This window comes from Ylistrum balloti, unplaced genomic scaffold (assembly GCF_031769215.1).
Source record: "Ylistrum balloti isolate Yb309-2 unplaced genomic scaffold, AGI_CSIRO_Ybal_v1 Utg370020, whole genome shotgun sequence".
NCBI lineage: Eukaryota > Metazoa > Mollusca > Bivalvia > Pectinida > Pectinidae > Ylistrum > Ylistrum balloti.
This window is the reverse complement of record NW_026782088.1, coordinates 506,002-533,544: the sequence shown is the minus strand read 5'-3', so window position 1 is coordinate 533,544 and position 27,543 is coordinate 506,002. Positions and strand designations below refer to the sequence as shown.

General features: G+C 35.3%; 1 protein-coding gene across 1 annotated transcript in view; it reads right to left on the bottom strand.

Annotated features, from left to right (window-relative positions):
- Window positions 1-1,281: 1,281 nt before the first annotated feature.
- Window positions 1,282-27,543, bottom strand: part of LOC132548623 (fibroblast growth factor 18-like) — a 38,174-nt gene continuing 11,912 nt past the window's right edge. Inside the window, exons 2-5 of the mRNA XM_060212496.1 lie at window positions 18,453-18,516; window positions 9,269-9,449; window positions 6,990-7,096; window positions 1,282-1,937 (exon numbers count right to left, since the gene is read on the bottom strand). Coding sequence (XP_060068479.1) covers window positions 1,533-1,937; window positions 6,990-7,096; window positions 9,269-9,449; window positions 18,453-18,516 — 757 coding nt within the window. The 3' untranslated portion in view covers window positions 1,282-1,532. The remainder of the gene's footprint in view (window positions 1,938-6,989; window positions 7,097-9,268; window positions 9,450-18,452; window positions 18,517-27,543) is intronic.

Below are 27,543 nucleotides of genomic sequence, written 5' to 3'. Positions count from 1 at the left end.
ACACTTTCCTGTCATATCGTTCATTTTCCACCATGCAAATGACTGACGTGTAATTATTTTTAGCGGTTCTTCATAATTTACTTTTCCTTTTTTTGTAAGACTTTTTTCCCACCAGAACATCAGAAAGTCGGAAAGTATCCAAAAACTTCATAAAGATACGAGAAAATATACAAGTATACATTCAAATGCTGTTCATAAACTGATTAAGAGAACCCTCCAGTAACAACAAAATCATAGTAAATATTTACATATCTCCAAAAGTCATAATTGAAAGATGGAACCTGCATTGAAAAGTTTTCAGTTATTTAAAAAGGAATTTGATGATAGGATCAGTAAAAACATTAGTCTTGTTTGTAGTTGAGTTGTGTCATTTCAAGATATGCTTTAATTTGAATTGATTATGAAATAACTGACTTCACGAACTATACTGGCATTCTTATTTCACTGTATACTAGCAACAAGCATGAAACCATGTTAAAGTTTAACTTAAAGAGCTATAAGAAGATGGGACAGTAGAAACCCAGGGAAATGAAAAAAGATGTACGATTGCATATGGAAATGCATCTAAATACCCGTTTTACCGACTTTTTATCAATATTGAAGATAACTAAAAAAAAGCCAGTGTTTTGCCGTCGATGGTCACTTAAACCTCGGGCAATCGACACTGTGTTGACGCCAGTCACCCTCAGTTGTGCTAGTGTAAGAGACACATGTCAGTTTGGTGCATGCCGACAGTCTGAAATAGGATCAAGGGTTCAAAAACATCATTCAACCAAACGTTTATCCGTGTCATTCATTGTGGTTATTCTTTCAATGACGTCATCATCACCGGCACCCGAGGTAGCATTGACTTGAGCGTCTCAAGGATTTGGATTTAAGATGAAGAGTTGTAATGACACTGATATATGTACCCATCCAGTACCGACACTGACCGGATGTTAAGTATAGATACAGCATTTAATGTGAATGGGAGATGAATGTGTTTTACTGGCATGAATGAAAATGGTATAAAATATCCAATACGAATTGCCATTCACAATATACAATATAAATTCAGTCCTGTCTGGCGTGTGACCGATACAGTCACATCATATCACATGGGTGTATATCCACCCCAACACGTTTGTTTATCGAAAGACAATACTTTTGTCGCACTGAACTGCTCATTTTACGGACCTCTTTCGGACCACTTTTGTTGAGATTTTTTCCAATCACATGATCAATAACAAAGCCTTGTGTCTTGATTTGGAATATATTCCTCCACACAATGGGATCACGTAATCAGACATGGAAGTCCAAACGATGCAAAATTCTGCATTTTGTTTGCGTATTATCGCAACGAAACGATAAAATGTTATGCGATTTTGCCGAAAGGTTCCATGTTCTGTACTGGCCATGCCGCTTGGGCTCTGGATTGCTAGGGACAAAGCGTACAAAAACAGCGCATGCGCATGCGGAATGTTTTCAGCTTTGGTCTAGCTCACAGTGAATTACTGGTAATTGATTAAATCCTAAAGAGAACTAAATTGTTTTCATCTATTCACTTTATTTCGATGTTTTCGTCGGCCATTCTTTTTCGTCCCGTGACCGTGGCGGTGTTTATGCTGTTTACGAAATCTAGGTCTATGTTTCCGTGTCCGTCTGATATACTGCCCCTCTGGATCCCAATTAACTATAGCTTTATCCTCCCAATCTATCGGTGGCCGCGATTGTTGAGGCCGTGGATCTAACGGCGTTACAAGAAACTGATAACACTTCCTCATTTTGGGGTTTCTATAGTGATATCCAGGAAGAGGTTTCCCAGATCCTTTTCTTCTATTTCTTCTCCACTTCTTAAAGCCGATGTACCAATTACTGTTCACATTCAGCCGGAATTCGTCATGTCTTGTGTTGTCGTTAATGACCCATCTGAACGTACAGTACTCTGAATGTCTTGCCTGGAAACAAACAAAATAAACTGAAATATATACGATCTGACACATAATTAATTCATTAATTTGTCTTCTGCTGAAAAAAAAACCGGAAAAGACTAACATATGAAGAAAGTCATAATCCAAAATTCAATAAATGCAGTTATGTTGCTGTCAAGAAATGGAAATTTCACAAAAAGGAAATGAAGTCAACATATTTATCTTACAGCTTAGTGGAAAGCTGGTCATATTGGTTCCGTTGTAGGAAAAGATGGAGAGGAGCGACTGATGCAGTAAAGTGAGACAGCTGATTTGAACTCCTGCAGAAACGTATTTACGCTCTCTCAAATGTTTTGTTTAAAATCGACTTCTGATATATACTAAACAGCTTTACTGATATTAAATATATTGATATAATCAATTTTTCATATATGGGCTTTTTTTGGGGGGATAGGGGGGGATGAGGGAGGGATGGGGGGATGGGGGGAGGGGGGAGGGTGGGGGCGTAGGGGGGGAGGGGTTCGTAACTTTCCTCTGTTTACTGTTTATACACGGTCAGTAATACTTTTCTTGTTTATATTTGTCAGGCGTTAAAACCTAAAGTCACACATATGTCAAGTCCACTTCTGTATTACTGTGTTAATGATCGACCAAGAGATATAGATAGTACTTATATACAGTTCCATGACTAAGTCACACCTGCATATGGGCATGTTCAATGAAACGTTTGCACCTATTGTAGTCAGAGTGACCTAGACGCTTATCGCGTTTCGGGTTCGACCACGATTCCACACTTTGCTACCCGGAATGCATTGATAACGGTCCAACGTTCCATAAATCGGTAATTGACAGGACATATTGAATTGTGCTTAAAATATCCTTGATTTATCTTGATTTATTACTTCAAATATGATCCTAAAATGTACGAGACTGCTTACAAAAAGGTATTAGGCCTATTCATCGCTTTTAAAAAGTCAGACAAGCGAGTATTACTTGGTTTACCGCTTAATACCTTCAGGAGATAAAAACATAAAAATCAACGATTGGTCATGAAACGATTGCCTATCCGGAACAGCCCCCCAGAAAGGGATGATAGGGGATTTAGTGCAATACTCCAGGGCCCTTGCTATAAAAGGGGCTATTCTATTCTATCCCTAGATCACGGTCTAACGACCCGGCTACTCGATCGAGACATGTGGGTCGAGATCACTTAGAGGCAGGCATATCTGAGACCAGTCTGTCATTATACCATGTACACAACACTGTAATTAGCCCATACGACACAGGCATACAGACCTAATTTGGTACTCAAAAACCACAAAACATGAAGCAATTTCGGCCAACTAAACGTTCCCAAACATTACCAACCATTACATAACACACACAGCTTGTCTTGATAATGATGGCTAACCTTCACTTCTTAATGTAACGTCAACCCGACATTGTTGAATATTCTTTAAAAACATAAGCTGAAGGACAGCGTCTGCGATTCCGTGTATGATTACTATTATATATGTTGGTTTGCTTTCTAATATCATTTAACTTTAAGTCTGTAGAAGAGCTGCTTACTGACATTAATGTCGTTCTATCTCGTGTACTCTAATACTTTACAAAACATTTAGTGTTAGTTTTAGTAGAGCCAAACAATGAATTAAAATACATAAACGGCTGTCCTTCATTGGATCGTCAGTGATGCTAGGAGCCGAAATTTGAAGTCTTAAAGGCGATGGAGGAAAATCCACAGCGATCGAAAGAAAAGTCAAAATGCAGACTGGGAGGTGAAGCAGCCTCATGATTAAATAGATATGGTAAAATTCTTATATCAGATAATTTCTAACAACGTTTGGTACGTGTGTATATTCTTAACCACTATTTGAATGAAGTAAAACGTGACATGCAGGTTACGGCATACCTAATCTTTAGTGCAACCGCTGCCCTATGGTCCTGCCATTAATTCTTTCACTTTTATCACGTGACCGGATGACTAAAACTTATCTTTAAAAACTTTGGAAGAAGTCTTTGAGATAACGATACTGCATGATGACAAAAGAAAGCATTAAAACATTGAAGGGTTTGTCCTAATTTCAAATACTGTTGACGGTTTAGATAATTACTATAGAGAATAAGCTATCAAACAAATCAATATATTCATCAACGTCACGATTATCATACATTTTGTATTGTCATATATAAGATATGCTCGAAAAGGTACTCCCCCTCAGCGTAAAGACTTTGGAAATTCCAACTTGAATATGTTTCTTTTTCAGAGGGTTATATTGTGAAATGTGTATTATGATACCGGTTTTAGTTTACAGCCTAGTTCCTCTGTACACATGTCTAGTAGAATTTCTTTTATTCGTGTATGCTTCAGCTCACTTATTGATGCGATTCGCGAGGACATTTCATATTTATAATTTCTTCACCTAAATTATGACAGCTTGGTAGGTAGATGACTTTTCAGACGAGAACAAACACACACGGAGTAAGAGGTGAATATGGTTTATTATTCTTTAGCTTGACTCCTTATTCTATACGAATCAAGTGACACATTTTCTTGCTTCGTCGAGCAGTTGTACAATTCACGCACACCATTCCATGCCAAAATTGGGTTTGACAGGCGATGTCTGTTTTATCACATCTATGTGTACCTCGAAATCGTGGACAAAACATCCTATCTCATGAGTAACTCTGAATGGCTATTGGTTCTGAACTGGTCGACACTGTATAAGAAAGGCTCGATCAATCTCTGTTCTATGGTATCATCACCGTCATTGTCGACAGTGACACCTATATCGGCATATCACCCGCAATGTTATGACACACTTGTAGCCGAACGCTCCGATGTCCCCCAAGACGGACTAACATTTATGTCGCTGTAAGATTTAAATAATACGACACCGTAGAAAACACTCACCGAAAATATGAATAAATGTTTGAAACGGTTTACAAGTTCAGTTTAAACAATGGTCCGGTATTAATACGGTACAGATGGTAATTAACTTCACACTCACCTCAAGTCGAGGTGATGACAACGTAGGTGTTGCTCTCTTTCTTTCATAATACACTTGTTTGTTAATTTAACAGTGCTAATCTACAAATCTGCGCTAAATTATATGCACGTTTGAAACAATATTTATTGACTATATCATTACAAGTATTTCGCCCATTTCAGTAGAATCGGCAGAGAGTAGACCACATCATTTAATTACTCTTTATCTCAAATTGTTGGTACGATAAAGTTGGCAAAGCCATGTAAGAACGAGCACATATAATTGGTAGTTGGCACATCAGACATGCACGTTTTTGTTTCATATTTGACCTCAGTGACATTGCGATTGCACTCTTAAGATAACCGAAAGCGCGTGCTGTCGGCACCCTGAGAATGCTGGCAGGTCGCGTGGGGGGCGGGGTGGTCCTCATCAACAATATGGCGGCCTACAGCAAACAGGGCTGACTAACTATCTTTAAACGGTTACTTAATCATTTACATCAACGCTTTACTAAAACAATTACTGCTTCGGACAGAGTTTAGAACGCAGTACAATTCCGTGTTCACCACTGCACAATCTAGCAATATATTAAAATGAAGTCTCTTTCACGCTGTCGAATCGCATAATTGTGTCTAAACTGTTTTAGCCATTTCTATTTTAACCATTCTACTGTTTTGCATGCTGGGTTTCGTGATATCTTGACAGCGTTATAGTGTTTAACAATTTGGTTCCCTTCTATTTAAAAACATCTAATGTGAGAGCCGGTTGTTTCAGGTATTTATGAGAAGACTGTGTGTTTTAATCGCCGGAGGTGTTAAAGTGTAAATTATTAGTGTGGGATAGTTTTGCCAAGTTACGATGATAAAAACAAAACTGGTGCATGTACGTTTCAAAAACTATAAATCAACTGTAAAATTAAACATATATAATTTTTGTAGATACATTTTTGTGTCATCAGTCAGAAAACACAGGTGTTCGTGGCTAACATCACTAAGCTCAGGTGTAATGCCTGTCTCCAAAAGGAAACATGTATATGAATCTTAAACAAGACCTACTCTGCTACTGCTGTGACGACAGTACAGCCCGCTGAGGAATCCTGTGGCAGGGATACAGAGATTTATTACGTAGGCCGGTCAGCCTTCAGGTTTCTGAAATTCTTTAGGACATATCAAAGCCGGCTGTCACGCTGGTGATTTTTATTACATTTTTGATCATAACTGTCCTCGATCTTGAAATAAGGACCTGGGCCATGGAGTGACTTACACGTTGCCTTTTATAAATATACCTGGGGTTTTTAGCCCTTGTAAGAAATAGAACTCACGGACTCATTCATTCAAAAAAAATCAAAATATTAATGTTCTTGGTATGAGTTCTGATTATACATTTTGAATAAAATTAGAATTTAATCAGGTATAGGTATTTCAGGAAGGGAGAAGGCATGTTTAAGTGGTCTCCGCATAGCAACGATCGGATACTTAATTAAACTGGATACTAGCACGAACTTGACAAGCATGAAATGAAATTCACTAATATTTAAATACCATGATGTCCTTTTCATGATTTTAAATTCAATGTTCTTCATTAATAATATTTCACAATTAAAATATCAGATTTTGATAGACGGAACATAAATATATCACCAAACATATGTGGAATGTGTAGTAGTAATGGTCAGAAGTCAGCAGGTCAAACACTTTATAGTCGTCATTTGTTTTAAGGAAATAACCAGTCAAGCATATCAGTATACCAACTTTGGTAAATACAATCATAAATTATAACATTTTCAAATACCTACCGCCATGACTTAAAACACTATTTGAAATTCAAAATTATGATGCAAATTTTTCAACATATTAGATAAAGAAAGAGAACTATTAAATGGCGACAAGTTTTGATTAAGAGTTGCAGCATCAACATAAGTGAATAAATTGTGATACAATGTATCTAGTTGTATTTGATATTACACTGTAACTACATTGTATCTTGTAATACAATGTGTTTACTGGTACTTGTATTTGATATTACACTGTAACTACCTTGTATCTTGTGATACAATGTATCTACTGGTATTTAAGATCATATTACTTACTTTGGCGCGGAGTTTGCCCCGCCTGGAGTAACACAGATACAGTCCACTTGCCTCTCCCTTTATCCTTACAAGGCCTTTCTGTCCTATTGATTCAATGATGTTTGAGGCTAAAAGTAGAAAAGAACATCGCATAAGATTGTGCAACGTCTTTGTCGTTTGAAGAATCGTTTGTTTGTCGCTTTATGAAGAAGTAATGAAAAACATATCAAAAAGAAAAGAAATTAATTAACGAAGTGACAACATAGACTCTTTATTACCGAATTCTTCCATTAACTGTGTAATTGTTGGATGGGACACTTTCTGAGAGTTGTGTGTAGGACGTACATGGTAAAACAAATATGGTGATGGTGAGGTTTTGGATTACTTATGAATCTCTTTATCGACGAAACATATGTATATCTCAATCTATACCGCTACATCTGTTAGTATGGCTATTTTGATAGATACCTCATTCATCTAACTTCATATTCTACAGTATAAACCAGGCACCCTTTCTGTGACGTACAATATTAAGTCACAATTATCTAGTGAAAAAGATTACAAAAGCCTTGTAAATAACACGTCCTCCCATAGTTCTTGATATAGACAATTTGATGTCAGGTATTTGTATCGACTGGTAGTATCGCGTGACAGTTCTTAAACAACTTTATCATTTCTGGAATCCCTGCTATGATCGCCAGTCTTGTATGTATCATATAATGTATTTTTGACCTATCAAACTCCTTTTCTGTGTTTAATTTCAAAGTATAATATCTAAACATTGCAGGGGGTTTCTGTCTTTCTGACGTGGACATCGCCAACCTTTCCCTAATATAATATTATGACACTTTATGTAGTCGTGTCACGTGTAACAATGAAAGGGAAATAGGAGAGCAACGCCAGGCCTAGCGAGAACACTACATGTGTGAATCAGTTCACGTACTAGTAAACCAAAGGTTCTAGTTATATAAAATATCATACTTGGTAGGACGGAAACGAATAGAGAATCGGTTGGCCAATGGACAGTTAGTTAATCCCGAGAATATGTGTATATAAATCTGTTGAAAATTCCATAATTGTATTTCAAACAGGTCTTACTTCTTTATCAAAAAGCAAATATAGTTGCATGAAAATGCATACAATGTGTATTCCAAATTCAACTATACATGACTAATAATCAGCGTTTTTCTCCTGATTTATAATCTTTGTCCAACCAAAATGTTGATGTCGTCAAAGGGGTAATGTAAATATTGGGTCAGAAGTTGAAAATATATGTAATATTTAATCTTCTTTTAAGCATCAGCATTACGGAGATGCCGCTCTATCACCTATCTCCTTACGATTTAAATACACCCTGTGTTGTCTCCTACAAAGCAGAATTCTTTAGGAGATCTTATTTAATCCTCCAATCAGCATATACGTCATGACTGAATATCTCCAGTTGAAATATATTTCTATTAGGTTCAAAATCAAATTTAATTGACAATAGCATGAAATAAGCTGAGCGTTTAGGTTGTGTCAACCTGTCATCATTGTGAAAGGAAAGACAGTTATGTATTGTTGAGCCGCTGTCTACCATGGATACTGTAGTCCAGAATGTTGTACCTAAGATAAATCGTCTATAATACTCCTTTAACTTGCCAGATTTTAATGCAAGCTGGCACAATTCATGTACCTCATTTGAGATAAAGACCTCCATTATTGTACATTTTTGTATTTCATTCTATCAATTGGAATAATAACTGTCACCCGAAGTGCCACATATTCTCGTTCTCCAACGAGGTCAGCCAAGAGGTGCATATTTGTAAACAGTTCTGATGTGATTTAGGAGACAATGCATATATAATTTTCGATTACGCTAGCAATTGTCGGGAAGGGTTGTATTCATTTCATCAGTAAAATTGTTTGAACAAATAAGATAATTTGTACCATATCTTTTTTACATTCCTGCATTTGATAGAATGAATGATGAATAAAATCGGTTCTCACGAAGGAATGTTACCAAGTATGACAAAGCACCACAGCATACTGACATATGATATTTATACATACATTTCTCTATCGTATAAATCTGATTGTGTTGGAAGTCTCTCGTTTATTCTCACATCCGTATCTAGATTCGATACTTCAACATTATGGGTAAATATTATGATGTTCTCGTTAAAATTAAAAATAAAAAGAACTTTCAAGTACGATTTAAACTCATTGCTTTCAATTATGCATTGACATGATTGAAATTAAGGTGAAATAGACATTATATTCTATAATAAGTTGCAATTAAATCCTATAAATAGCCTTACTGTCGTTGGCGTGTTTATCTCCCTTGGCGTCCACACCGTTCCTGCCCGGCTTTCGAATGCGGAGATAACGTCGCGTGCAACTGTTCCAAACGCTGTAGCGGTAGGAAAGGGAAGATAGGACGTCACCAGGATTTGTTTCGTCAGTATTTAATACACTTTCAAAATCCTTAAAATCGAAAACCTGTGAAATAATTCAAAGACATATTTAATTTTGGATGTACTTATTGAAAAAATTGAATGAAAACATATTTTATAATAAATATACTTAAAATATAATAAAGAGTATAAGAGAAAAAACTATACACGAAACAACAGCCTCATTTACCCCTTCAAGCCAATTTGCTAAGGAATGACCACTATCATCATAGCAGCTGCTCTGCACCATCTTAAACTGTATCTCTTCATCATTATTCAACATAGTCTTAAAATAAGATTTTGGGTACGGGAAGTGTTGCATGTCCAGAAGAATGTCCAAAATAATATGTCCATTGAGGTGGAATGACTAGGGTCTGATGATTAGAAATGATGGATGTGATGTAGACACGGATCGGACTTCAACTCTTAACCTGCTCGGGTCACCTGGTTATTTCGAACCGCGATAAAACCCCGAGTAAAGGGAAGTCATTGAACTGGTACGGGTACTAGCCTGGGTAGGATAGCGACAAATGGGCACAAGGAATGCTACTATCGCCGCGATCACTCCGTGTTTTACCACTAAATGGGCTAGAATGACCCTTTGTGGAGAATGGACGTATTGATGAAACCAGGAAAATACCAACATTTAATTCAAAACTAAATATTACAAAGTTCAAATCAGTGTCAAAAAAAGGTCCTACGGGAAAATCTTAACATTTAAACGAATAATTTAGGCAAAAAGTGATAAACAAAATTCAGATAAATGGATTATTGTTATTAAATGTTGATTTTGGTAGATTAAAACAAAATTTACAAACACATTTAAAGGCCAAGAAATATATCTTTATAGTGGAATGTTTTATTTCCCTTGTTCTGAGTTGTACATATTAAGATTTCTTATCATTCTGTGAATATACCAGTGCCATATCTTGGCGTACTACATATGAGTAATAAAGCCTACTGTGACGTCACTTTAGGAACACAAATGACATCATACGTTTACAAATCACAGTGTAACGTAACAATGAATAACAAATACATACAACAGAAGTTACTTTAAGTTTTCTAAAATATTTCCCAAAAAACAACAATAATGAGGTAAAAAGGATTTTAAAGTCGTTTTCATTTAAAATGTGATGTTTTTAAATTTGGCCATTTAAAATGACAAAGTCGTGATGAGATTCATAAATCACATACCAAATTGAAACTTATGTAAGACCATATTAACTAAGTAATGTCCTGTAGAAAATTGGCGGTATAATTAGACGAATAAAACCCCAGTATATAAAGCACGTGACTATGGCGGACGTTGTTGTGTTATACAAAATAAATTGCTAACATCAGCTACGAGAACGTGTTGATATAATATGCAAACTTTGGGCTTTTCCATCATTAAGGTTGTAGGTAACAATATGTCGCTTCATGTCCCACAGTTACCAGCATGTACTGATAAAAGGAAATTTACATGCATGCTGATCTATTTAAAATATGCAAGAATGTAGCATGAAAAATGACACATAATGTTATGCTTGTAAGTTCCAGACACATGGTGAAGGTTTTGTGAGAAAATCCTCAATTATAATCGGTGACTGCGTATAGAACAGACACCTACAGACATATCTTTCCTTTTTACATGATGATAGAGTCGATGATGAAGAATTATTTCAGACAAGAAAAACTTAATGTAAACGCAAAAAATAGGTTTCTTGTTTTCCTTATAAAACGCGGGAAATTATTGCCAGGTGCACTTGATGACCACGGTAGTGTTATTATGACGGAGTATTTAGCAGTACATTAAAGTAACGCTGGTGTAGCCGAAAATGTACCCAAATAATGTTCTTTAATTGCTAGGAAAAAAGATGTATCAAGAAGCAGACAAAAACTCATTCCAAGTGTAAGTTTTAAAATAGCTTAGACCCGATCAACAAGGGTCTCAGCAAGCGTGGGTTTGTCAGTTTTAATACGTTTTTGTTGTTTTGTGTGTTGATAACACAGTAGTTTGTTTCTATTTCTCTTGAACAGTAAGAGTTTTAGTAACAGAAATACAACAATGTTAAAGTTTTATTAGTTAGAGTAGTTCATTATAGCAACAACCCCCCCCCCCCCAAAAAAAAAAAAAAAAATCACCAACATGTCAACATAATCATAATCTTAACTCAAATTTAATAAAACCTAGACAAAATATGTACAAAATTAAGAATTACATGGAGACTGCTGAATACCTGAAGACTAATACCAGGTGTTCCAAAACAGTAACAACTACCAGGTAATATTATTTCTTGTATAATCAAACTTGAGCTTACCTTTATATATATGAATATAAGATTAAATATTCATAATAAATGGGAAGCACCAACAACATGGATGAAGATCTTTCAAACTTTTACCTAGTTTATTGAAATTGTTTAGAACTTTCTCGCTACCATGGCACGGAATGTCTACACCTGTGTTATAGTACCAAACCGTCCAATATCGCTCTTGGTGTCTATACTTGATCAGCAACATTGAAGGAGCCAGCCAAACAGGTCAGACAAGCTCCATTCTAACGGCTAGACTTTGACGGTAAGGTCTTTCGTGACAGTAAAATTCACTGAAGTAATTAACTCTAGTTTTGCATGTAATCGCTTTAAAGAATCAAAAACAAAATTAACATAATACATTTGTCCCTAGTGTACACAATTCCATACAGGTCGTAGCGTAGTTTAGTACTAGGTTTGACTTAGGTAAGTTAAACAAGTTTTGAATATGTCAATGAAATACCATAGATGTGGCAGTGTGATGAAAGCCTAATTTCCTTTTAATTAATAGAATACAACCTTTTTATTCTCTTTATAAACCTTAATTACCTGTGCTGTACAGGTAAATCATATAACAATAGGCCTCTTTGTCTAGATTTGATATTTGTTTTTTAAGCGACCATCACCGACAGGTAACAGTAGACCCGTCAACTGAGAATTGTGGTTATTTAAAACATATTTGCTACCAAAAGTCAGCCCTCTGACCTATTGAGTGACAGTTATAACTATAGGTCTTACTTCGCTGACCTAGCTGCGGCCGAACATCGACATTTGCCCAAATTCATGACCTTTACTACGTCATTTGTGTACATTCGAATTATCCCAGATTATGTTGGTATTAAATGTCACTACATTAGGCTTTTCATCTTAGCATGTTGTTACTTTCATTTTCAACCAGAATGCTTTGATCAATATCTCGTCCACAGGTGGCGCTGAGTGAGACTTTCCTCACGTGGACACAATGCTTTGTGAAGGGTTTCCGGAGGTGTTGTTGTATTTTTTATAACAAATGTATTTGACAAGAGCTGTACTTTAATACTCAATGGACATAGCTGGCACGCCAAGCATATTGTACTGTAAATGTCCATCCTCGACCATCACCTCCTCCTCCTCTTCCTCCTCTTACTACTACCTCTCCTAATATGACCACTACAAAGGACAGCCTTCCTACCATTTCTCCAAAGCTTACATTTGTATTAATTACATTCGATATGGACTTGAAGAGTAATGTTTTGCCATATTGTACTTATGATCGTCCTCAGGTAGAAGTGGAAACTACCATTGAAACAATTCATCATCAGAAGGTCAGACTTTTTTCAAATTTTGGAATGAAATTAAAAATAAATTTAAGATTTAAAAAACAGCAAATTTTAATGATTTGATTATGCATTTTATGTTTGTGCGTCATACAGACAAAAATAATAACTTATGTTTTAAGTGACTTGATATAAATAATTTACATTCCTTTATGTATTGCACAAGGTAACAGTGTTAATTTAGTTTACTATATATATGACTAGGCAGATTACTTTCCTTTCAAAACATGTTTTCATTCTGGACATCGTTTAAAATACGCTGCTTGAATATAATTTCCTCTGAAGGCGACCTATCAAAGTTATAATGAATTCCACCCCGGTACTTAATCGGTGATTATGACATATGTACATAATTTTATTCAAAAGCAGCAGGCTAGGGATTCAACAGATGCTACATGGGTGCTTTGAAGAAGATATTATCAATTTACTGAGAAGTAAAAAGCCGCGTCATCGGCTCCAGTACGTCCTAGGCTGTTCATGCATCAAAATCTACACGGCACAATTCAAAAATTTTAAAGAGGTCGTAAATAAAACAGATAATTACATTAAAGATTCGTCAACTATGTAGGTCAACATTAATAAATCATATTTTTTTCGGGAAATTCCATTCTTAATTGAAAAAAGTTATTAAATGAATTACAGGCCCGGTATTACAAGTCTTGCTATCAAAACTGAATCAGAAACAAATCACTAAAGGGAATTACTGTAATTTATTCAATAAAGTTTAATTGCATAAAAAACATATTACAAAGATAGATAATGAGATAAGTACTTCTTTCTTGGTTATTACAATGATATATCAATTCAACGTTTATCAAAGTGATTAGTACGACTTTTACTCACGACGAATATTACAGATGTCTGAAACCAGTGCCAAGAAATAAAATGTTACCAAAGCTACATTGGATTAATTAACACTACATGATAAGTGAAATCTTTCGGTGGATCCGTTTTATGTTCCGAAATTTGAATAATTTATACCATGTTCTGACACACGGGATCACAGGGGTCGCCTGTGCCTTGTCCTAATACAATATTTGCATTGAAATTTATTACCGTTGACAAACAACCCGCTTGGTGGCTATACCATCTGAGAAGGCCGAATAATTTATTGCTGTTTTAAAAAGTAAAATCCTTACTTATACGAATATCATTAAAATAGCACCCTGTACATAAATTGTAGGCAGATATCAAAAAGAACTGATTTATAATGTAGAATCACTTCTAATATATTTCATTTAATTCTTAATGGAGGAAATTGACATACGGTGGAAAAAATACTGTCTTTCTTTTCAGTCTGCATAAGCTTAAAAACTTCAGGCGAGAAGGAGGTTCACTTCGACTGTCGATCAACGGATTGACCATTACATGTAGGTGGAAATATTTGATATTTTTCTGTGATAACTAAAACATGCACATTTGCAATACTTCAATGCTTCATTGCACATTGCTTTAACTATCCACTTCTTTCTGACATCTTAGGTACTAGTCTGGAAAATATCATATTTTCATAAGGCTATGATCAGAAATAAGTTCAATGTGTGAATCAACATCTCTTTTCAAACTATTCTTTGTACATTCAATAAACATTACGGCTGAAAATGCACTTTCAAAATATAAAACGTGTTTGTGAACCTGTTCATCCAGTCAATGAATTTTAAGAGGTCAAACGGTTTAAAAACGCAACACATCCCATTGAAATGCAGAGCATGCTTTCGTCAGAAAACAGAACGCCCCGTATGTTCGACTCTGGGGATACTGGTCGCATCGTCATGCATGACTACACCATAAAGAGGGTATGAATATCTATATGATAAAATGTGTGCTTGACTGTGTCATAACATATGCTTCACAAAAAATGATATATAATGAAATTCGAGGCTGATAAAAAGTCATCATGTTTCTTCGGTGTACAAATAATTGTGGTCGATTTGATGCATGAGGTGATAGAGACTTACGATTTGCTGTGTGTATAATGTATTTGACGATAATATTCACTTAACGCTGACATCCCTATATAACATGATCGTAATCCTATGGCGGACAGAGCTGATCATTGGAGGTATTTTCAACATGTTTACAATGATGAAGTAGTAAAATAACATTGATAGTCTTACTACATATTGTACCCGTGTAGTTTACAAATGAAATGTGATTTTAGTAATTTTCTGTCACACTTTTAAGATCTCATAGTAAACAACCCCTACGTGTTGATGATTGTGATATGACTGACATTGCCAATATAGTCATATGACAGTTCGCTACTATTTCTTTAGTGGGTAAGTGCTAATCGGTCGGAGCCAGTTTCGGTCCAGACTTAATATTATGGTATGTGTGGGTCAGTTCCGGTCAAACTGTGGCCAATACTCTTGATATCATATACATTGGTGCAAACATTTTAATAGAATATTTACAATACAATTCAGTTGTAATCGATTGGTTATACATACTTAATACTGTGAGTTTACCTAGCACAAATAAAAACATTACGATGGAGGGGACCGTGCTGACTGCGGGACAACCACAGCATACACAGCTTAGCCATATCTACTCTTTTGGAAATATAATACTGCCATTTTAGTATTTACAACACTACCACCAAAATGAAATAATATAACATAATCGATTTTTAAATGAGTACAGTAAGAAAGTAAGAAATTATTTCTGATCGGAAGTGTTGTTTATTTAGTTTGTGGAGACTAACAGTCTCACAGAAGGCTTGTACAAACTGTTGCCATTTTTCGGAGCTTTTCTCAAGCTCGACTATATATTGACATTGATTTCCGTACCATGCGGTTCGAGTTAATATGCTATGAGGAAAATCAAAGACCCTTGATTACACTTTGTTTGTATAAATATATTATTATATACACGTGTGAAAAGTAAAATCAATTAATCACACCAACCAACAAATACAGAGAATGTTGACAGACTTTGTTATACTACCGTTCTAATTTTAGCACCACAAATTCATAAGTTAAGCATATAGGTATTAAATAATATTACAAATAAATTTCAGGATGAATTCTGCATATCGAGATAAAAGACTAAGCGTGCGATTTACCGAATAGCGTTGTGTGATATATTCGTTCTGGATTGATGTTCAAACAGACTGACTATAAATCAGGAATACTGTATTTACTGACAGTAGCTGATTAGTAGTGATTTATATACACCTATATACACGAATTCCATCGCAGAATTGATTTATATATAAATTATAACACATTCTTTATAGAGCATATCACTATTAATACAAACCACTAACATTGATTTAATTGTCCCTGTCGAATTGCTTTCTTAATTTAATATTTGATATGACAAGTATCTACATTTTATAATTAATTATAATCTATTGATAATTATGCTTTCGAGCTATTAAAATCTACCATCGCCATGAATTAATCAATAATTCGATGACAGACCGGCATTTCAAGTGTCGTATTACGATGGATTTTTCATCCACTAGCACGTATGCTAATAAAAAAACAAATTAATCGTTCAATTATCATTATAGACTTTTATCCTTCTCACGTGATTGATCACGTGTTAATTAGTTGTCGTCACCTTCCGAGCTCCAGTGGCCATCAATGGCGTCAGAGGTTTGACTAGCTGGACAATATAACTTATATTTTACAGCAGATGAATTCGAAGTAGGATCATATCTATGGAATATTATTCATGATTTACGTAATGACCTGTTAAAGTCGACGTAAAAATACACTAAAATTATGACTAGTTAACATACCGAAAATGTTTACAGCATGGAAAAGACTGATAACGTCATTAATAATGTATGTCGTTATTTTTAAACAATATTAGCATGTCGTTTCCTCTGTAATACAGGTATGAGAAGAAACAGTCACCGTGAAATAAAATTCAACACTACACTGAATTTGATACATATAAGTCTGTGTCTTACTATGTAATAAATCATGTTTAAAATTTTAACGTTTATAAAACCGACGTTCTAATTCATCATTTTTATACACAAAACAAAAATGTAGAGTTCGTCAGCTCAGACAGATTGTGTTTGCTGACATAGACTTTACGTTATATAATACTGTACATTTTGTTTACCTGTATTCTAACAACCCTATGCACCAGTTTCGTTATTAACTGACAGGCCCGACATGTTTACTACATATCTGTCCCCCATTATACATCTCTGATAATAAGATTCTCTCTGTATTCCCATTTTCTGACCAGTCAAACGTTTTAAAGCTCGTGATTCATGACATAAGTTTTATATGAAACGACTAGCTGAGGTATATTTAATTTTCTGAAGACGTCTCTGTTCCTTATTCATAGTTTACAAATATATAATTAGAACGAACACCACATGGATTGCCCTAATTGTGCAAGATGTTAAAAATACTTTGTGTTGAGGAAAAAAATTGTGTTCGTTTTGAAATGACAGTGATGTTAATTCTCCTGCTGTCATATCATTACATCCTGGAGTAATACAGAATCTTGTTTTTACGCTCCGTGTATACCGCGTAAGGCAACTTAATATAGAATCTAGATATTTACCTGAATAAATGGCAAACCAGTACGTTAACAATGAATATGAAAACGCTCTGTCATTCCGAACAATAAACTACCCATCTGACTAAACCGATTAAAATACACTTTGAAATAATAAGCTCCGCACGTACGGGCTAAATACTCTTCGAACGCAACAAACGTGAAATTCTGAATAACATTATGAAATATTAAGCATTCCACTGTGAATATCCATTCCTTATCACGGTAACACACATCCATCTTCACCAATATGATAGGAAACATCAGGCGTAAGCGGATCTTTACAGAAAAAAAACTTGACAAGGCACTTGGAGGTGTTTTTTCTCTTCGACACATTTTGAACACATTCTTAAATTACAAGATAGCGAGGGTAATTCCTTTCAATGTCAATTTATAACCTTGAATCGAAATAAGCATCTCAGTTTTACGACTTGAGCTACAATGCCATGCATTTTACCTCCCCTCGTGGCTGAGTGCCCCCCCGACCCGGGGTGTTCGCGGACGGGTACCATTGTACAGCGGTTCAGGTGAGGCATAAATACGATCGGAGTCTTAATTGAAGGCTAACATCACGGTAATTTGTACCTATGTTACTGTATATAGTGTATCAATCTACATATTACTTATATCAACTCTATTACCCCGGTATAATAGAGCAGAATAGTTTTTTTCCTTCTACAATCCCGGCTGTGGAAAGAACATCTGCCCCGTCAGAAATCCAATACAACACAATTGTACTACAATAATTATGTATCTATTACATATGTGACGCTCTACGCTTCAATTCAAATAATATAACCGTCAAATGACACAATTATCTTCCTAAAATACTAATTACTTTTCACTGCATTATATGAACACCATCTGAAGTTTGAAGATATGTGAGTTGCGTTATCAACTTTAACCTACCTCAGAGTTTCCTGAAGCGTTCACAACACACCAACTTAAAATGAGCAGCAGTGTCAACAACAACCTGCAACATAGAAAGAAAAATATCAGGCATCAACATCCTTCAACACAACGAGTCAACATTAGGCATCAACATCCTACAACACAAGGAGTCAACATCAGGCATCAACATCCTACAACACAACGAGTAAACATCAGGCATCAACATTCTACAACACAACGAGTCAACATTAGGCATCAACACCCTACAACAAAAGCGAGTCAACATTAGGCATCAACATCCTACAACACAACGAGTTAATATCAGGCATCAACATCCTACAACACATCGAGTCAATATCAGGCATCAACATCCTATAACACAACGAGTTAATAGCAGGCATCAACATCCTATAACACAACGAGTCAATATCAGGCATCAACATCCTATAACACAACGAGTTAATAGCAGGCATCAACATCCTATAACACAACGAGTTAATATCAGGCATCAATATCCTAAAACACAACGAGTTAATATCAGACATCAACATCCCACAAAAGAAAGAGCAGATATATTGTACCAGTTTTTAGACCAGTCATAGTGCATCACCTATAGTCATGACATAATGGCAACATAGTACTCGAAGATAAGTATCTTATAATTTCTAGTGATATGTTTGTCTTCACTCGACCTCAAAAACTGTGTGATGTCATTACACTTTTACTTCAATGGGTTAAATAACATGATTTGATACGTACATATGTCAAGTGTACATTTACTGAATAACACGGCAATCAACTGATAAACCTTAATACCTGTAGTCATATTTTTAACAATCTAAGTGGCGACGATTTCATTTAGATTTTGAAATATATATATTGTAAATGATGAGATAGACGCAGTATTTAACCGAACATGAGTTATGAGTGATAGTGAAAATTTCGAGTGTACGTTGAAGGCTTTGAGAATATACCACATTGACGGTAGAGAAATATCGAAGGCATATCGACGGTTTTGTGATTTTCTATCGTAAATTGACGGTAGTGAAAATTTTGAGAGTATATTGAAGGTTTTGTGATTATCTATGGTAAAATGACGGTAGTGAAAATTTCGAGAGTATATTGAAAGTTTCGCTCTTCACGTTTGACCGTTTTCTATTCTCTATGTATGGTTATCGTGTTTTAATGGGGGTATCGGACATATCGCATGTATTTGACAGATACGTTTACGACAAAATGCTTCCGTCTTAAAGCTGTTAAAAAGGCATGAATCCTGGTCATAAATATTCAACGTTGGTCCAATACAAACTATAAATTGTTCATATATGGTGTTGGTCTTTTTAGCAAAGTTCGGGATTTCGTCTAAGAAATCTTACCTGTGTATAGAGTCACAACAAAGTGGTATGTAGGGTAAATGTTTGATTAGATTGTGAGCTGTGTGAGCAGATACTCTGAAGATCGCAGGTGTTCTACGAGAACAGATTAGCTCCTTATTACCGAGGATAACCACAATTGTCCACTCCATCTACAGAAACGAAAACTACTGGCAACAATGTACCCAAACGCCCGTGAAAATACAACTACCCATGACTCTCCAAGGCCATATACTAAAGTAACCATTCCAGCGAAACATGTTCCTAATCTGTTAGTACTAGAGTATAATACCCTCCTTCACATGAAGTGTAGCTGGACCTCCAGTACATGCTATAAGTACTTAGGCTTGACATTTTAGAATATTTGTATATTTTTGACAGCCTTGTCAGTGTTGTAGACACAATAACACCATAAATTAATTTGTTATTCTTCAATTACTCAGCAGAATAACCGATTACTGGGAGACCTCGTCCTAGTAATTCTGTTGTCCTTAGGTAACTTAAGACGATTTGTACAAGATGTAATTAATATACTTCAACATTTGTAACAATAGCATTACAAATGTACGCATTCTAATTTCTAGTACAAAATTTGCATATGTCTTTTTTATGGTTCAGAAGTAACATTAACATACGTGTATCATATAGATTTGGAATTATATTGGAACGCGTGTATTACACGTCAGGTTTAAGATTTACACACGTGTATCAAAATAATTCATGTGTCCTAGTATGGTATTAACGTATTACACGCGTGTATTACACGTCTGTATGAAGATTTATACACGTGTATTAAATCATCAATATGTTCTAGTATGATATTTTCACACGTGTATTACACTGCATTGGTATGACCTTTTATAAGTACACACGTGCTCAACATTTATCACATTTACATAATTTCATACAATTTATGATCTGTTTTAATATTATGTAAGTATATAATGTTTCATAAATATTACATATAAACATGTGGTGTATTATACAGCAATATTAAAACATTCTAGTTAACATCAACATATGATTATTCCATCAACTTAGTTTATCTTAAACATGCATGCAGTCTTGTTTTCACGCCAACAACTTCTTATAAAGTATTCCTACAATGTCAATACCACAACAATTGTATGTTATTTATTAAATCTATATACTGGCTGATGTTTCGTTCAACAAATAAATAATATTTACTGAGAAACAATTTACATACTGTCGGTGCTTTTGATGCATCGTCACCGCGCCAATAGAACCCGTTTTATGTGAGTGTTTGAATCAAATGCTTTCAAGCTGATTGATTTAAAAGTTGAAATTTGTTGTAAATATGTTTGGAATGTTCTCCCATCTGATATGGTGCACACACAGGTGGTGCCGGTACCTGGCTGTTTGTTATAATATCTAGTATAAACATATATTAATCCTCACAATCAGTGATAACCACCAAATTCGGGCTATAAGATCAATAATACCTCGTGTTATTATAGGGATACACAAGCATTATCATTAGCTTAAAAATCGTATTTATTTCGATAAAAGGCCCTAGGTTCAAGTGAAGGATATTGGCTTGTTCAACCTGTGATTCGATTTTGAAACACATATAGGCCTACATGTACCGTGAATTTGCATACATTTTGCTGTTGTTATTCTTTCGAGAGTTGTTACATCTACGTCATTGTAGGTCAAGTCGAGATGATATAATGTATTACAGAACACCATTACAACACTGATATTAATCTTAATTCAAACACAAAATCAATGAAATAGTAACGAGGAATCCCTTGTAACGTATTAGCAGCCTTTGGTTAATATAAAAACAAACTGTGGCAAAATATGATAAAACAGCCTTTTGGTTGATATAAAAACAAACCGTGGCAAAATATTAACAGAGGAAATATGAACAAGAATAAACATACAACGTCTAGGAGCATGTGATTACTATAAATATCGGAAAGATAATATCTTTTAAAAACGATTAAAGTTAACGCTTGATGGAGGACCAAGACTATTTCAAATAGTCTATTAAAGGAGACTTGTAATCTCTGGTAAACAAAATGTAATTATCCAGATAAAATTAAATGTTTTGTGATCATTATCATAATTACAGAATCAGGAGTGAGTTTATATGAATCTTAGCATGCAGGAAAGGTTTCACAAGAGGAAAACGAATTAGAATTAATTGTCTCAATCTGACGTATTCAATGACGTCATTCCTTCAATCAAAGAACACAAGAGAGAGCAAGAAATGTCACATGTATCTTGTGTGGAATTTCACTTTAAATGTAACTGTTACATACAATTTATCCTTTCCCGTGATTCTTTTGGTGAGTTACAGTAATAAATTAACGTTTAGCCTCGGTCTGGAGATACATTGCCCAGTGACTGATCAAAGTGAATGTGCTGGCATACACCACTGAGTAAAAGATTACGTATATGCACGTTGCTGCACCTGTATGCCTTGCTCTGACCATAGAGGCGTGACCTGTTACCTGACGTAAGAATGTGAAAGTGATTAGTTGACCTCATACTGGAGAAAGGTTAGAGATCGAAAGAACAAGTTCTCCGAGGTCAAGGAGATATCGTTTGATCTTGTCTACCTTGGTAAAGTGTAACGGCATTAAACAAATTCTGAGATTGGATAATAACATATGCTTGTATCACGCAACACTTGTGGCTCTCTTTGTGGACGTAATTATCTCTAACTATGGAAAATAACTCCCTATCCACGCCGCCACCCAGAATCAAGTACCCCGTTACCCGAGTCCCACGTCCACAATACCAAGCTCTCATTTTTTCTTTAAGAAACGTTGAAATAATCCTGAATAGTATCTCTTTAGTGTCTTTTCTGTCCGCATCAACAACACAGAGGGGAATTAACACGTCAGAGTTTATCGTCTAGGACGGGGTGTTAAGATCGGGCCAAGAGTATGAAACAAATTATTTAACACATAACGCCTACATTAAACGTGGCATTTATAGGACAACGAAATTACAAAATGTTTATAAAAGGTTAAAACCACTGGCTAAGTGTGTCAGGTAGAGAACACTGAAACATCTGCGTTCTTTCATTCTAGACGTACTAATTCAAAAAATTTAAAAGTACAGTATCATTGCAATGTCAAATGATTATATCAATTATGTTTAAAAAAAAATAGCATGAAATCCAAAAAGTACGTATAAAATTAAATCCACTCAACAGAAAGTCACGTTATAATTCTGGTACCATATTAGGGCATAAATGATACAGATATGGTTAATGTCATCTATATCAGATGGTACAACAGGGCACTTTAAAAGAGCAATACATTAGTAAGTGTCTTGGCCTTATTTTAGTTTGAAACATGTGCGATTTTCCTGATGCAAAATAGCACTATGACCAGACGATTGTTTAACAACATTTTCAGTTTCACTTTCAGTCAATTAAATCTCAACCGAGTCGTCAATTTTTTCCTTTATTTTTTTTTCACAAGTACGAGAGGTCGTTATGAACAGTTTTATGTTCTTATATTCTCTACGCCGTACTACAGAGAAGCTATTGAATACTCCAAATTTGGGGTTATACACTCGGCGGGGGATCCACGGGGCCTTGGGCGAAATCAATCTCAATAAATTATCCGGTTATGTTATTAAGCATATTGTGCAATAAGTTAAAATAGAAATAGACATTAAGTTCATTTCCATCACACTACTCTTTTCTAGGTGTTATTTCCTGACAACAAATTACAAAATGAAGGCGAGTCATATAAAAATTTAAATGATTTTTTTTCTGAATTGTTATAAGGATAGACAGCATTCATAAAAGGTGTTAAAAAAAGTCGATTAAAAATAAATGAATGTATATTGGAATGTTGAAAGAGTTGATCAGAAAGAGCGAGTAGTGGCAAGAGAACTTCAAAACAAAAGTCATGAACGACTTGAATGTCTATGATCATAAGAAACCTTTCTTGTTGTAAAATAAATGTTTATATTTATTTAAAGCTTTCTCGTAAATATGAAACACTGGCCTTGTGAAATGAATTAAAAAGTCCTTGACAACATGTCCCATGAGTTGACAACATTGACGATATGCTTGGATAGTGTAGAGGTATTACCTTTTCGTGTCTATTAATTGTTATAACCTGCCCGTCCTAAACATTTGTCGCACCATCTAACAACTGAAAGAATCATTTAATTGAAACCCGTTGAAGTAAGACCGTTTAAGCCCAACTAATACAAGGTTTTTGAAGTATTTTGCCTCGTCAGAGAGAGAAGATATCTAGATTAAACTGTGCTATTTCCTGCTATCTAAATACTGAAAAAAATCCTTGTACATTAGAAGACATTATGAGGAAAGAAACGGATCATAGATAACAGGTTTAGAAAACGATAGCAACTTGTAAAGATAGTAGTATATGCTAACTATGCCATATTTTTCTTGCAGTGTAAACTATTCGTAGAGAGGTGGATTTAGACAAATCAGACCCTACATATTGATTGTGTGGTCCAAAATCCTGGAGAATATAATGCACATTTTGAAAAGATCGGTTATAAAAATCCATCAATCTTAAACCGAAAATAATGAACATTTCATTTTAAAAAAGACCTGGCATATCTCTTCAATCTATAAATGATAACATAACAATATAGTTCGATATCAATCGTCACAGGCATCATTTTCCCATTTACCACTAAAAAGGATAAAATTTCAGACAGATAATGCATTGACTCGTTTATAACCTTTAAAATAGTTATATAGAAATGCATGACGAGTATTTAAATTTAATTTTCCCACAGGTTGAGTCAGGCGGACTGTCTTGTGTCCCTCTGACATCCAAACACGACACAAACAGTTAATTGTCTGTTAGTTTTAAGTCGTTTTCAAAAACAAATTTGTCACACATTTGACAGGGTTACAAACATCCACAATGACAAGGTATTATTCCTAGGAAAAAGGAAGTGTCCTATTCCGACAGTTTTTATCAATGGAGGAATGACAAGGTTGGGTTTGTTATCGACAAGCAGATGGAAAGGTGGAATAAGTCCCGTCTGGAAGTAAGCATGTCTCACGATAATTTTATAGTGTTTCTTTGCGCGGTTATACTCAGGTATTGTCCAGGTATATCGTTATACAAATGTACTCCGACAGGTGTAATTAACAGATCACAGCATACATATCGGGTAGCAGATGGAAATAACGAGAGGTGGAAAATATATAACCATAAAATGCGGAGTGAAAAGAATACTGGATACCCAACACCAAGAAACCAGCTTCCAAAAAAACCCTGTGTTTCTGTCTCCCGACTGCGAGCTATCTCTCACATACAGTGACATAGTCCGTCTTTTCCCCTGTTGATTTTTTTCGTGTTTAATAGGAACTATATTGTTACAAAGACATTAAAACATGGCCACACACTATGAAAACGAATGCATATCAACCATAATTAAGTCTTCACCCTTATGTGTGACATTTGTTAAAGTACAGCATGCCAGTGCTATGTATTATCTAACTAATACTGATGACACAATAGTGATCATAGTTGACATCACATTTTTCAAATCTTCACGGCTCAAATGGATGTTTGCCCCAATATCTACATACGTGTAATATGATGTTTAGGTATGGCGAAATTCTATATAACACAAGACACGAGACTAATAATCAACAACAGTGCAATTTTGATACGATAACAGGTACGAGTGCTCCGATACCAGAACGAGTGGCCGATATCCCTAAAACACATGCTAAGATATCAATGTACTTTATGTGGCAATTAATCTCACCCTAGCAATGTGACATGATTAATCTTAATTCCACAACAGACAGGAAATGTTAATCACAAGATTATTTACATAATACCATGAAAATAATGTTAAATAAATTTTGTAAAAGGCGGCAAATCATTTCTACATATTTCAGCAGTAATAAAAATCAAATATGACACACAATTACAGAATTCGTTAAAATCATAATTACAATTTTAATTGATAGAAACGTGACTTGAAATTAAACTATGTATGTAACTTATTTTAAAAGGAAAACTGAGCTTGAACAACACATAATTAAGACCTATTACAAAACAACTGATTATGATTGTTATTATGATCGTTTCAGTATGATATTAACAATTAAATATATGACTTTAAGATACTCGGCGTTCTTTTAAAAGGATACTTCTTTATGATGTAGCAGGTGACTCGCTGCATACGACCTAACTCGAGCTGACATACCAATATCGACACTACAAACTCTACAGGAATGTTCTAAAGGTAGTTGATACCAAGATCAACAAACATTACAAAAGGCGTGCAACGGATTGAGACAAAAGTGAGCGTAACTGCATTGTTATCTGCATTCCTGTCGCCCTATATACTATTACTATGTCCCTAAATTAATCCGGAATTACACTTAATACATTGATGTGACGACCATCACATTCCAGACAGTCTTTTAAAAACATGCTTATATCAATAATCACTATATTGTAACATAGTCATTTCACCAGCTGTGCCGACAAAGAAGGGCAACGACATGTTCTAGAGTGTATCTATACAGCTCTTGGCCAAACAGTCATCTCAAATTCTGTCTAAAAACAAAGCACAAGTACTTGTTCGAATAATGAACACGTCTGTCATTTTTGTCTGTATTTACCTGGCATTAAAGTGTCATGATATTTGTATGCACAAGTTACATATATTTGATTATATGATAACAAGTTTGTTTCAACCCCTCTGAGTCTCGTTACTGTAATTTAGCCCATGAGTGTGTGACGAGTACCATGTCACAATTATCACTATGGCACCAGGTACACAGTTCAGGATCCAACAAAAATACCATTTCAGTTTGTCGATGATAACAACCACGTCACAATTTGTAGATGACCCGTTACAAGTGAAGATATGAAACCAATACGGCATCACATTAAGCAGGTGCTGACGTGGTTTCCACAAACTGCTTTGTTTCCAGGGGATAGTACAAAAGACACACTAGTGAATAACAATACAAAGTAACAGTTAGATACAATAGAGTTAAATAATGAATTAAATTGTACCATACAGCTGTTTCGTCTTTCTGTGACTCGTTAGTGATGCTTAGGGCCTTAATTCTAAAGCTTAGAAGGTGCCTGAGGAAACCAATCGTGATTGACAGAATATACAAAATCTAATGGGGGGGGGGTGTACTAGCCTCATCATTCAATACATTTAGTAATTTTCACATAACAGATAACAGAACGTAAAGTACATGTTCATATTCTGAACCATGCCACTATTCGAATGAATTAAAACGAGTTGTGTAGGTAAAACCATTGACATGTGTTGTTGAACCAGGACGTTACATGACAGAGACGAGGCTATCTAGAGAGTTATTCACATGACAGAGACGAGGCTATCTAGAGAGGTATTCACACGATAGAGACGAGGCTATCTAGAGAGGTATTCACACGATAGAGACGAGGCTATCTAGAGAGGTATTCACACGATAGAGACGAGGCTATCTAGAGAGTCATTCACACGATAGAGACGAGGCTATCTAGAGAGTTATTCACACGATAGAGACGAGGCTATCTAGAGAGTTATTCACACGATAGAGACGAGGCTATCTAGAGAGTTATTCACACGATAGAGACGAGGCTATCTAGAGAGGTATTCACACGATAGAGACGAGGCTATCTAGAGAGGTATTCACACGATAGAGACGAGGCTATCTAGAGAGTTATTCACACGATAGAGACGAGGCTATCTAGAGAGTTATTCACACGATAGAGACG